At 42.6% G+C, this 14,446-nt stretch overlaps 1 protein-coding gene across 1 annotated transcript in view; it reads left to right on the plus strand.

Moving 5' to 3' along the window:
* GLB1 (galactosidase beta 1) overlaps positions 1-14,446 on the plus strand; it is a 277,016-nt gene that overhangs the window by 110,259 nt on the left and 152,311 nt on the right. The window contains exons 8-9 of the mRNA XM_086964687.1: positions 711-832; positions 14,224-14,264. Of these exons, the coding sequence (XP_086820813.1) occupies positions 711-832; positions 14,224-14,264 (163 nt within the window). The remainder of the gene's footprint in view (positions 1-710; positions 833-14,223; positions 14,265-14,446) is intronic.

Below are 14,446 nucleotides of genomic sequence, written 5' to 3' on the forward strand. Positions count from 1 at the left end.
TTCAGCGCCACAGTCAGCGGCTCCGCACTGCAGTAGGCAGCGGACCCGAGCTGGTCCCCGTTCCCCTCTGGGCCTCGCCAGCGGCCTCCGCACAGCGCCCCAGGCTCGAGTTCGCTCACAGGGCGGACCCAACGGCACTTCCGGTCGGGCCGCAGCTTTTCGAAGGTCGCGGCTCGCCTTCCACAGTCAGCCAAAAGTGCCTTCTGGCGCGCAGATTTCACTCCCAGCAAGGTCCACCAGTTCTCCACTGCACCCGCTGTCTCCAGCTAGCGACGGTGGGGGGAGATCAGCGATAAATAAGGTGCTCAGGGGCCTGGGTCGGAGGAGCTCGCCGAGGTCGCGTCCTTCTACTCCGCCATCTTGGCCACGCCCCCTACGTTATTTTAAAACATAAAATGAAATGTAATGTTCACATCGGACTCTCCGCTCAAGCCGATAGCAGTAATGATAGACTCGTGATCTATATGATCTAATGAGATGGATGCCACTTTTATCACATCTGGCAAGGTAATTTGATCAAATTAAATTCTCGGTGTATGTGATGACTCATTCGGCTCCACTACATTGTGTGATCATATTGCCAATGTTTTCTGTTCTAGCTTGGTTGTACATAGCCGCTTTCTGCATGTTTCAATGATGTGATAAATGAAGTCAAGATGGCTTTGTATATTTCCATATTAACATATTTTGTTTGTTTTTCCTCATTCCAGGTAAATTCAGAGTTTTACACTGGATGGTTGGATCATTGGGGACAGCGCCATTCTGTTGTGTCTACAGAAGCAGTTGTTCGATCTCTCGATGAAATCCTAGCACATGGAGCTAGTGTCAACATGTGAGTTTGTATACATAAGCATTTATTACAGATTTCATATATTGACAGTCATGAATAGTGTTCGATCTGGCATCCTTGGCGTGGTTTCCCCCTAACTTTTACCCTTCCGACCTCTTGTTTTTGCTGGCTTCGTTTTTTCTGGCCTTTGGACTCTGGGCACTTTACCACTGCCCACCAGTGCTACAGTGCATGTGCTTTCTGCTAAAAACATCGTAACATTTGCTTATCCCCAATGGACATATTTCATTTACTTATAAGTCCCTAGTAAAGTGTCCTATATGTGCACAGGGCCTGTAACTTAAATATTACTAGTCGGACTGCAGCACTGATTGTGACATCCACTTAAGCAGCCCTTTAAACATGTCTCAGGCCTACCATTGTAAAACCAGATTTTGCTGTGTTAATCTGCAATGTCAACATGTCCCCAAAAACTTTTGCTAGGCCCAAACCTTCCTTTTTAATACATACAAGCAGGGCCACTAGAATTAGCGGCAGCAGAAGGCAAAATTATGCAGCCGGTTTGAGTAAATTATGCAGCATGAAAAGCCAAATTATGCAGCAAAATGCGGTATATGTTGTAATAGTATTACTTCATTAATTCGTCATTTGTAAACGTGGTAACACTGGGCATTGTTTGTGCCTCATTAGTACCAGTTTAACCCCCAAATATAGAAATAATTAACAGAAAAGTGACCAGTCCAGCTTTGCACAGGGCCTTCCAGCATGCTGCAATACTTGGCGCTGACTTTTTAGTAACTTTGAACTGTTTGAGGTAGAAACGCATTTTTTGGGGTAACATACGTAGTTGATGTGGCAGCTGATGGATTATGTTGCAAGTGCAGCAAATCTATAATTATGCAAACATTTCTATGCCCACACAATCACATAATTCCAGTGGCCCTGCATATAAGTCACACATAAGGTAGGCCTTGGAGAGCCCCAAGGACAAGTTGCAGTGTATTTGAGAAGCTGGAAATGTACTTTTAAGTTTTACATGTCCTGGTGGGTGGTGAAAAACAAATGAATTTGTGTTTCAATATTGCAAGGCCCATCTCTTCCATAGGATAACATTGATGTTACCTTATTGCAGTTTATAAGAGTAATTTCCAATTGGGAAGGGATAACTTGTTCATGTTGGGTGTCTCTCTAATCCTAATTTAAAATCCCAATTCTTGATGAAGTCCGATTTTAAATGACACTTTTGAAAATGACACATTTAGAAACTTGCCATTTCGTTGCCTCGGGTATTTGGTGCCTGCGGCCTGTCTCTGGTCACATGACTGGGTGTTGTTTGCAGTTAGGCTTCGTTTTTTTACAGAGTTTTATATAGAGCGAACTTGACCCGGTATCGGGTATCGGAGCGCTTCATATAGCACCAGTTGCGAAACATTCATCATGGACAGGTCTGACTGGTTGGACCATCACTGGCAGGATGGAAGGGAGAAGCTGGGCCCAGCGTCACTTACACCTGGATAGTCTGTGTCCTTTCTCCACACAAAGAGCTTAACGACCCTGCATTGCCACCTCAGCCAGCTTGGAGCCAGGGCATGAGAGGCAGGGAATTCCATGCATGTCAAAGACACTGTCTAAAAGCCTCTCTCACCTTCCAGAACCAGGACACCAGTGTATAAAAGAAGGACCTCAAACACCACAACTTTAGTACACTTAATGATATGTGAATACTTTGCCAGCAAGACGGACCACTGTGCTGTTACAAGGGCTGCCACTTTGATGGACTGCTTCTCCACAAGGAACTACTGCCCTGCTGTGCTGACCTGTTGGCTGCTGGCATCTAGACTGAGGAAGAAGAACTGGGCCTGCAGCTCCATCTTGAACCGAGGACACCAGAGTGATTCAAGGGTCTAGTCTGCTGGCCTCCTGATCTGAGCGTGAAGCTCCCCAATATCCCCTGGACCCTTCTAAAGCGAGTTTCAGACCCCAAGAGGTGCCTATGAAGGTCCTGGACCCTTGGTGTGGCTCTTGAGCTCTTAAATTCATACTTTTCATGACCACGAATGGGCCCATTTGCACGAAACTTGTTGCTCGCCCCAAAAATTAGCGTGAGCAGTCGCAAGCCAGTCTCTTCGCACAGCAGTATAGTCAACCTGCAGGGGCCTGTCAACGCAAAGCTGCAGCCTGCCCATCTGCGACGCCTGGTTAAACAGAAGTGGCTCTGTCAGGTAGAACAAGCGTAAGTTGAGAATGCTTTTAATGCAATCTGAAAGGTAAGCTCTTGAACATATAATAATTTAGACACGTGATCAATACTCTAATGTGTTAGCCTAATGTGTTAGCACTTAATGAATAAGACCTGAGATGAAAGGTTTTGATGATATTATTTATATCAGAATTACTTCATTCAATGATATATACCATTTATAATGGTAGACTGTCAGGATCAATAATATACATAAATATAAAGTGCATATGGGTGACAGATGTGCATGGTGCTCAAGTGGTGAACAATATATATACAGTGTAAACATTTTTATATATACAGGTGTTAAAATAGGCCGGATTTTGATTTCAATCCAGGGATTCCTATCTTTCCTAGTATAGAATCCTAGTAGTCCTGGGCCTAGAAAAAGCGTCAACGTTTCGACCCTATGGTGCCCCAATTGGTGGTCACAGCGGGTCTTCCTCAAGACCGGTGCGGGAGTGGATTGTTTGAGGACAGTCTGAAAACAAATGATGAAGCGTGTGTAAGAGAGACTGGAGGTGCATGGGAATTAATACACCAAATGTTAGGGGCTAAACTACTCACCCTATTGAAGGCCGGAAATGTCTCAGCCTGTAGCAATGGGGCACAATGGCCAAGTATCTGTGGGAGAGGGGCAGATCCGAGTAAGGAGATAATCAAGCTATTTATTTACTAGAGTAAAAGAGCGTGCTTAGCTCGTGAAAACCCAGACGTAATTATGTACAGTGGTACAGTGTCTGTTTTACGGTATGACATGCGCTGTGCAGTTTTACGGTGATCCAGTTAAAAGATCTGCTCGAGTGTTCGAGCGTGATTATGTGGTGGTCCAGTTGTGATTGACTCAACAGAGGTTCTACAGTGGTCCGTCCGGAGGTGGCATGTGTGCACTGATGGGCGCGTGCCGGGAGTTGTTAAAAGCCACAGCTTATTTGAAATGGTTACGGTGATATCGATAACCGCGGCTTGCATGTGTGTGCCAAGGGGCGCGTGCCGTGATATGCTAAAAGCCACAGCGTAAGGGAGCGGTTCGGGAGACTTAGATAACTGCAGCTTCTGTTGAGATACTTACGTCCGATTTATCCTCGCTATGGAGGAGTGCAGTGAAGTTAAAAATACGGACTGTAGTGAAGTGATTAAAAATGCGGACTGTGTTGCCTATAGAAATCTTTCGTGCGGGAACGTGAAAATCCGTGGTTAGCGGGAAATGTAATTATGTAAAGTGAGGGGGAACTACAGTAGATACATACGGGTTCCTTTTACATGGGGCAATCAAGACCACAGGCTCACCTCAAATCTAGATTATTCAGCAAACGGAAGGATGGTCCGCGGTCCCATCCATCTACTGCTAACAGTCAGAATGGACTTCACGCCATGACCGCCTAGTATTTATCCTGACGGGTGACGTGGCCGTGAGGACGCGTGTATGTCGATTTGCCGAGCTCGGTTGCTTAGAGATGAAGTGGCGTCCTCTAATCTAACACGCAGTCGGTGTGAGCAAGGGTGCTGGAAAGCTCCATTAGGAGAAATCACTTGTAGCAGCCTCAATTAAACAGGCAAAATGAAACATACTGTTGCAGCAAAGAAGACATGCCATGAACACATCGGAGAAAACATTACATTTGGGAAAGACAGTGTGGCAAAGCTTATATTATTAATACAGTAACAATATTGAATGAGTGCACATTATTAAAAGGAATTATGAGTGCACGTTATTATTTAACAGTGTTGATTTAATTGCGCGAATTGGTACATACTACTGTAGCGAATGAACATCACATTCAGGTGTATCAGTGCAGCAATTTTCCTAGACACCCTGACAATAACAGCAACAGTATTGTAAGATTACACATTTTTAAATGAATTGCATGAGTGCACAATATTGAACAGAAATAGATTGTCCTGGCATGTATAAATATCTTGTTGGGTATAACGAGGGTATCTAGTTCACAAATGATATAACCATATTGCATTGTGTAACCAAGTTACAGAGATTATAAACATAATTTCCGTACAAACATTTAATTGGCAACTGTAAATGTGTCTTCGTGTATGACACACTCTAAAGAACATTATGGCAGATGTATGTAGCCATGTGATAAGAACAGTCTAAAGTATGTCAGATAGCCAAATGTTCCTACAACAGACCCATTTGCTTGGATATCTATTCATATTCATTCAACCCTTTCACCACTGAGTTTAAGATGTGTATCCATTTACACTCCTTGCGGTTCAAAGCTAGTGCAATAGAGCCACCCCTTGGGTTGGCGTTTATCTTTTCCACCACCCTCCATCTCCTACTCTCTGGCGTGTGGTTTAGGGTAAGGAAGTGTTCTACAAGTGGCGCTCCCTGTACTTTACATCTCATCTTACTCATGTGCTGCAAGATTCTGGTTTTGACTTTCTGGGTGGTCTGACCAATGTATGGTGTGTTGCAAGGACAAAGAATAATGTGTATGACATTTGCGGTGTTGCAGTTACTCAAGGAGGCCAATTTGTATGTTTTGTTGTTGTGCACAAGTGTCTGACCTTCCATGCATGGGGCCGGCTTTACATGTGCCACATTTGAAATGTCCCAGTATGGGCGGAAGTCCAAGTTTACCACGTAGATCTAGCTGTTTTGGAGCTTCCAGGTAGGCCTTAACTACGCTGTCTGTCACATTCCTTCCTCTCTTAAATGCAAATGAGGGATTTTTTTCAGTGTTCAGTTCTGATGCGACCAAGTTCCAGTACTTAGTGCCAATCTTCTTTATGTTATTATTTGTTTTAATGGAATGTGGTGGCGCACACTATATTGTCAGTGCCAGCTTATATTTTATATTGTCAGTGCCAGCTTATATTTCCTTAGGTATTAGTAGTTGTTATCTAGGGCAGTACCAAGCCCTTTTCTTGGCACGTTTCAGGAGCCCCAATGGGTAACCACGTTCCCGTAGACGTTTTGTAAGGACATCCGTCTCTCTGAAGAAGTCCTCCCTTCTTGTGCAATTTGTCCTCATTCTAAGATATTGCCCATAGGGCAAATTGTCTCATAGGTTGCGCGGATGATGTGACTCGTACTTCAACAGCGTGTTCCTTTCAGTAGGTCTTCTGTAGAGGTCACAATAGAGTAAGCCATTTTCCACTTTGAAAGTTATGTCTAAAAAGTCTATGGTTTGGCAATTGTAGCTCATTGTGAATTGTATGTCACTGCTTCTTTAATTTAACCATTTGAAAAAGTCCTGCAACGCCTGGCCTGTTCTTCACCCCTCGCCAACTGCTGCCCACAATGCTCTGCTTGCTCTCGGTGACCCTCCACACGAACGGGACTCTTAGCGCAAAGATTGAGAAGGTAAACCTTCCACGGCACTAATCTGGGACTGTATTTGACGCATGCTCCATCGCGGTCAGCCTGTGCGTTTGACTTTAACCTGGTCCAGCACAACCAAATAGCTATGTGATTTTAGGAACTATATTATAGTTTATTCTTTAAAAATTAACAACTGCGGTTCTACTGACTGGATTTTGTTTTTTTGTTCTTCTTTTATTTATAACATTTTGCTCTATTTTTCTAACCTTGTATGAGATCGATTTGTGTGGTGTTTTCATTGTTTTACTATTTGAAGTGTTGCACAAATACTTATTGCATCCAAATTAAGTCTGACTGCTCTGTGCCAAGTTAGCAAAGGGTTATCACAGGTTACTTTGGGGTTTGCTTATGTCTTATCCTGACTAGGATTGTGGTTGCTGTTTGAACAGGGCTAACTCCCCAGTCACCCAATAATCCAATTTCTAAATGATAGCACTCTCAATTCTTATATTATCCATTAACCACCGTAGTTCGCAGACTTTTGCTACGCGTAACTCTGCAAAGTGACAAAAAAAACGGTAGACATCGTTTACCACAATGTTTTTACAACGCGGTACCTTTACCACGCGGCCGTGACAACGCAAGCCGTTACCACGACTTGCGCTGGAGGGCGCTAAAGGATTACAAATAGTTAATTTACTATCCCAACACCTTCCCTAGGGTCCACGGGGACTGGTGTTAGAATAGTAAATTATACTATTCGAAATCTGTGCCCCTAACGCAATTCGTGGTAACGACTTGCGTTGTCACGGCCGCGTGGTAAAGGTATGCGTTGTGACGGTACGCGTTGTACCGTCATACATCCAAAAAACCTCAGCAGAGTTCCACGAGTGCAGTGCGAACTGCCATTCGCGCAGGTATTCCTGCTGCTCAAGTAGAAATTCTACCCGAGAGGCAGCTTGCGCTCGCGTACTTACCGTTCACGAGTTGGGAAAAAACTCCTCTGCACTATGCGAAGTGCAGTTTTCTGCACTCCGCAAGCTCCGCGGAGTGAAGACAATTCTGCAAACGGTGCAGAGTTTACCGCCCAGGCTTAGCATTAACTAAACCCTTCTGTGTGGTAATGTAAGTATTTTGTTAACATATTTTGCCTCAAAACGTGATCCCTCATCTGATCAATTGCAAACGCATTTTGCTTTGCATTGTGTTTAACTTCTTCAATGCTAAGACACTTAACAATCAGGCTGGGTGTTTGATTTTGTAACCGTTGCAGGAGATGGTGTTTAATTATAAGACCAAACATGGGCCTCAGTTCTAGGACATATGGTATGGTTTATGTTTTGGTGCCTGATTTTTCTCTGTTCTAAATACCATAGCGTTCTCTGCAATATGTTTTCCTATCCCCATCATCATCCATGCAGTGTATTGCCTTTGGTTTCAGCAAAAATAGTACAAACTGCAGTTTGCAATTTTTTTAAACTGCTTTGTTGTAACTACCACCCTTTATTTTTGTAATTAATGCACCTTTTCATACATTTATGATTTCTGCTCTGGCTGTTGCAACCAGAATTTTGCCTCTTTTCAGATGTTGCCTTTCTCATCCAATCCACATCGTGTATCCATGTTTGAGAATTTTGCTCCACGCTGCACAAGGTTGACCAGATTTCTGTGGCACACTCTTTCCATTGGCCAATCAGTTAGATTACTTGCATGTTCATTGGACTCTCTTATGATAATTTGAGTCCTGGTTCATCATAAATTATCAAAATATTTTTTGTTGTGGGTTGGCTCTAAATCTACCCACGGGGAGGGAGCTGAAAAAGCAAAGCGGTATCTTGGTTGGGGCATAACGCACTGTTCAGGATTCTGTGCATGTTCCAGGCATTACCTTTGTGCATTGGGAACGAGGCAATGAAAACTGCAGCTCTTCTGCCTAGAATATATTTGGCTGGGAAAAGGGTGAGAGAAGGTGGCAGACAAGGCTTTTAAGACCCAAAGACGACAATAACAATCTTATGGCGATACTGTCCGGCAACACAGCTAAGATTCCTAATGAAATGGATGAGAAAGGGAACTGACAAAGTGCATGATTAATCACAACTAGTGCATGATTGACCACACCTTATCTAACGAGGCACAATGGGAAGTACCATGGCTCAAGAAATTACATAGATATATATCCAATCATGAAGCCCATAATGACAACCTGGGACCAGGTGGGGTATAAAAACGTCTTGGCATATTTTGCATCCCATATCACCTTGCTATGGGGGAATCCTGACTTCTTCCTAAAGTGATCAGCAAAAACGTCCAAGCTTGAAATGAAGGGGCATGTTTCATCATCAGGTGCATGGTTCATGAAGGGCAACTGAAGCCATTCATGCAAAAGAAGGAAGATTTAGATTTGAAGAAAGTGAATACTCCCATTACCAACAAGTGGGGCATTGGGTCATGCACTCAGCACTCAAAAACTGGGTGACAAGTTGATTGACACCTTATTAGACCTCTCTTATGGAAGGGAGCACCTCAAAACACCCCAAACCCACTATATATTGACTTTTCAAGGGGCTTGGGAAAAAGAATAGGATTACCATTTTAGGAGAGGAACTCATAATGCTAGCAAAACATTTTGCAACACATGCTAGAAGTAGGGAAACCCTGCATGCCAGAAAACCAGCAGCACAAGATAGATACAGTCAGATCAGAGCCCTACTGGAGCGGATGTAGGTAAACTAGACCCTTTTCCTTGATTTTATGGGCCTACCCCAAGATCCAACAGTACTGGAAGGATTACTCGGAAGACTACTGAAGATATGAGCAGGTCCACTTTAGGCCGCTGGCCAGATGTGAATCTACTAGCAGAATAAATATACCCCTTACACACAACAAAGGGCAAAACTATTTCCCACCTAGTCCTACCAGCAGGCAAACCCGGTTGGCACAGTGGGGCGCACCGTTAATCCCAACAAGTGACCTATGCCTTCACAAGGTGTGGTTGATCCTGACAGTAGAGGACACTGTCCCAAATGGCAAAGGAGAGGAAATAATGTTTCAAAAACAGTGGCAGCCTGTGATCAATTATATGGTGAGATACTTCTGAGACCTGTAGTGTCCCTGCCACCGGTTGGTACAGAACATTCTGGAACTAGAACTATTGTACCTTGAAACACAGGCTTAATTAGGGTCTATACGGAGGAGCAGAAATGGTGATGGATGGTAATAAATGGCTGTAAAATGGCCTAAAACATATCTAGAGATCTTACTTGCGGCTAGAGTATATTCAAAGGGAATGGGCTGGGGACAATTGTTTGCAGATATTATTGTTAAAACCCAATATAATATTAAAACTTAAATTTACCCTAGGTCAGGGCATTTAATTTATCCTCGGCATGCTAATTCAACAGTGGTGGTGCCATTGCTAGCAGTCTGTCAGCAGACTGTTTTCTTTCCTTTTTAGGTCTCGCCTATGCGGCGCATGTGCTGCATAGGAAAAAATACCTTTTACAATCGATTCGCTTTTGAGGCTGGAAACGTGCACGCCTTGCATTGCTTTAAATGGCAACGCGTGCACGTTTCGCAATTCCCTTGCGAGAGCGAGCTTTCAAAACCATCTGTTAGTAATTAACAGATGGTTCCTGCTTGCTCCCACAAAGGAAACAGGCCCCCTCCTCTCTCCCCTTCCCCTGCTGCCTCCTTTCCTCGTCAAACTTGCTATTACCGGCACTGAAAAAAACATGCAGTCGAGATCGCAACACGATTTCCACTCCAGAAGGGGCTAGAGACCCATGATGATTAACCCTAAAGTGGGTGGGGACGGTTTTTAAATTACAATCCGCACTCAGACTGACATATGAAAAGGGTTTCCACTCACAAAGGGACGGGGCACAATGCATCGCCTTCACAAAACCCCAGAGGATTATTAGATGATAAGCATGCTATCTTTGAATGTACGCCACATTCAAGCAGAGTGACAGTTATGTACTATTTTCAATGTAAATGACGATTGATATGGGCTACGTGCAGCACAATGCAGGGCACCAGGTTTTAAACTTCTCCGCTTTAGTAATACACTCAGTGACTTCAAGTTAATTCCCAACCCCTTCCCGCTGAGGGTGTTAGACAGGCTTCAGCTACCTGACAGGTGTGAAAACTCAGAGGATGTGAGTTTACCGGGAGAGATTCTCCTGGGGCTTAGTGGGTGGGACCTGCCTCGGGCTTCAGGGCGAATTGGCTAAAATGTGTGGGGGCGTGCATATTGATTAGAGAGGGACTGACCAAGGACATACACCGTTGTCAGCCGTCCATCTGGTTAATGTAAACTATGCACTCTGTAACATAGACGGAAGACCAACACTATAACCTACTGGGAGAAAATGTAGGCACTTTATTCTTGTTCTCATTACTAATCACAATATTCAAATATAACCACTAACCACTCGCTCTAAAGCGCTTCAACGCCTCATCGGGGTTAGTACGCGCTATGTAAATAGAAATAGTAATTACACAATATAATTTTCCGAACATTAGGTGCAGAATTTCACAGCACATAAAAATCCTTAGATCGGGACTACTGCAACGTTTTGATACATTTGCCCTGTCTGCATAGCTATGCCAAAACAGTTTGAGCACTCTAGTTGGATGATGGCCGATTAACATTTTTGCTCTGATTCTTTGTGTTCTACCCTCGCATCACTAGCAGATGTCGTTGCACCCAAAACAGTCATACACATGTTGAACAGCGTTCTTCCATGTGTTGTGTTGGTTCTTGCTGATTTTTCGGGGCGTTTAAGGTGATGGGCGAGGGGGCATTTTGGATTAATACATCCCCTCTAATGTATGTTGAGCGCTTTGAAGCAAAACACACTTACAGCACTCGTGCTTTAGACAGCAAATGTAAATGTAGTCGTCTCAAACATTTTGCTGACAACTTCAGGCGCACTTCTAAAATATGTTCAAATTTGAGTGCTTTTTAATATAACATTTTAATGTGTTTTTAGAATGCCAACTCTTCCTCGGATAACTGGTCTATGAAAAAAACTTCAACACTTTTTTAATGGTTTCTTTCATACAGTTTGGGACGACCAGTCATAAACCATTGCATTTCAGAGGAAGTGCTCCCGCCGCTCATTTGGAATGTGGTTTACTTGACAAGCTCCCAACATTGTGGTTGAGCCAACCCCGACTTTTAGGGGTCGGGGTGACCCGATGATGAAGCATGACACCACTAGGGTGTGTGAGGGTAATTAAAACAAAAATAGTTTTTTCCCCCACATTCGTGGTTGGGCTAGGTACAACCTTTCACTAGACAGTTCTTTCCCCTCCTCTTTTTTGGCTCCCCCAATTCGGGCACAGCTAGTTTTCTAGCACTACTGACCACTAAGTGGTTTATTTGAGTATTTTTTGTGAATTATTGTTTAGTTGACTAGGTCTTGAGCAAGGGTTTTTCCTTTTCTAGTAGTTAACAAAAGTACAAGACAAAAACTTTTTATGGCGCCCCTAGCGACTGGGGTAGTACTGAATAAAAACAAGCATTGGCATAGCCAATAGGTCTCGCCTTTGGGTCTTTATATGTGTTTAGTTATCCAGCACAATATTCTTGGTGCAACAACATCAACAGTCCAATTTCTATACAAGAAAGGTTTTATTTACTGAAGTGCACAGCTAGTTGTTGTAGAGCGTGCTCTGTGTCTTGTTCTTCTTCAGCTTGATAGTGAAGCATATTGTTCTGTAAACCTATAGAGAAGGATGTACTTCCTCAGTGGTGCCAAAGCCACAACAGTCGTCCAAGCTGCTAATGGCACAAAGGTTTGTTCCAACTGTTATAGTGGCATTGGGAGGATTGCCAGCTGCCACATGTTCTTTTTACCACACATTTTTCTTAATTTGAAGTGGTGGTCGATTGTTTTGCACTTGGGTGGAAGAGGTAACTTATTTCCCTACATAACAAGTTCTATTGGGTGCTTGAAAGGAAAACATGCTTCACCATACTTGAATATTTCTACTACTGAAAGAATTCTCTACTATTATCCACAAAAGAGAGGTTGGATAAATGCAAAGAACACAACAGTAATGTTTTACATAAATAAGTACTTTTATTGTAGAGAATCCTGGAGATATCCTTATGGATCTCTGTGATACACATTTCCAAATGAGACACCCTTCATAATCCTGTTTAATTAGCTCACAGGTTATCCAGCATTTTCTACCTTTTTTGGGTGGGGAGAATTTTGATCCTGATCTAAAATGACACCAAGAGTGATAAACAATATGGCATACATTTAGATTCAGCACACCATGTCTGGGCTTTACCCTACTTAGATCTCTGTTCATCAGCAAGCATATCTATTCAGTGATGTGAGCGGCCGAGTAGCTTTCAAGTGAGGAATGCATGGTACACTTTTCAAAAGGATGGTTGCAACGTATCTTTCTGCTCTGGCAGTTAGCTGTATCCTCTTAGCAGTTTCATTCAAAGCTTTCTAAAGGCTGTAGAAGCTGTAGCTGATTTATCAGTAAGATTGGCAAATATGCACAAGAAAAGTAACAATCTCTGAAGACAATGAGAGTAAGTACTGTATAAATGGGTACACATAGATTAATTGCAGTCCTTTTGAAAGACCCTTGTTGTATTGCTTGATGGCATTTCAGGTATGGCTCTCCAGGTGCACTTGGTTTTGAGGGTGGTTGATGGTGGACGTTGGCAGTTTTCTGAGGGATGATGATGTTAGTTGAGATGCCGATGGTACTCTTTGGATGAGTGTGCCCAAAAAACCATTCTAGGTTGGAGAGTGCTATCATCAAGAAAGGGAGTTTCCTATCCGTTCTCCTTGCATTGTGACCTAATGTAACTCCTGTCAGAAACTGATAAATCTGAATCTCACGACTCTGAACGTGTAAATATTTGTTCCTCCCAAACGTCCTGGAAGCTTGCTGGCACCTCTCTTAGTATGGGAGGGATGAAGAGTTATGGATCTTTTGCAGTACTGAAAGGTAAAGTTCTAGGCTATGCCTTTCTTGTGAGTTCCTGCATCTCTGCTTCACTTCCCTTGAATGTACCACAATTAAAAAATATCAAGCAGGGTCAGTTTGTTTATTTAATCCATGTTTGCATATGGCTTAATGTCTTGACTTTAACCAAATGACTGGTGGTGTATCTATGCATCTATGACCAGAGGTTGGATTTGCTCTCCATTTACTTCTCTCCCATAGAGCAACCCCGCATAGGACAAAAAAGCCTATTGTCTTTTGATATAATTTTCACTTCAAACAATGAAGTCCATTTTTTAATGGTCTAGTGGCATTCTTAGGCCTACATTTGTTTTATCTTACTATTGCTATATTAGGTTAGGTACGTATTTCCCTAAAATGCAAAGAATTCTGCAACATTTGTTCTTAGTCTGTTAGTGTTTACAAAAGAGCTGTGATCTCTCCTCGCCATCCTGAGTGATAAGCTCAGTGATCATATGTGGGTGATAGAGGAAGTGTGGGCAATGTTGGCATGAGCCTACCCAGTACTGAATTCTGGTTTTCAAAGTTTTTTGGATACCCATGCTGATTGCAGACTCCCGATTGTTTCCTAGGATATTCCATTAGCTTTAGAAAGAACATGAACCAATGGGTACACTATTTCTATTTGTCAATTTGAAGAATAATCGAAACTAACAGTTGATTTGTATAGAAATTAGTAAAAAAAAGAAAGCTGTTGTGTTGGGTGTGATTTGTAAAAGGATGAGACACATTTTAAATTTAAAATTTTCTAATAAGTATTTTCCGCAATCTGTTGTATGAAATTTAATCAATTAAAATTGACAGATACGCTAAGGTGCTCTAGAAGGGAATTCTGCCACATTTTACTATTCATTTCTAAATCTTCACATTGTTTTAGTACAAAAATATATTTCTTTTCTCTAGGTACATGTTCATAGGTGGGACCAATTTTGGCTACTGGAATGGTAAGAAATGTTACAATTTATGTAATGAATTTGATTGTGCAAATTATGATTCGCTGTGTATGCCACCATGTACAGGATGGCTCCCAAAATGACTAAATCTTGCAAGGATGGGTAATGCAAGTTCAATATTTTTAGTCAAAATCTTGACTGGACGACACGTAGTTGTCTCTGCTTAAATGCAT

The sequence above is a fragment of the Lissotriton vulgaris genome, chromosome 4_1 (assembly GCF_964263255.1).
Source record: "Lissotriton vulgaris chromosome 4_1, aLisVul1.2, whole genome shotgun sequence".
Taxonomy (NCBI): Eukaryota; Metazoa; Chordata; class Amphibia; order Caudata; family Salamandridae; genus Lissotriton; species Lissotriton vulgaris.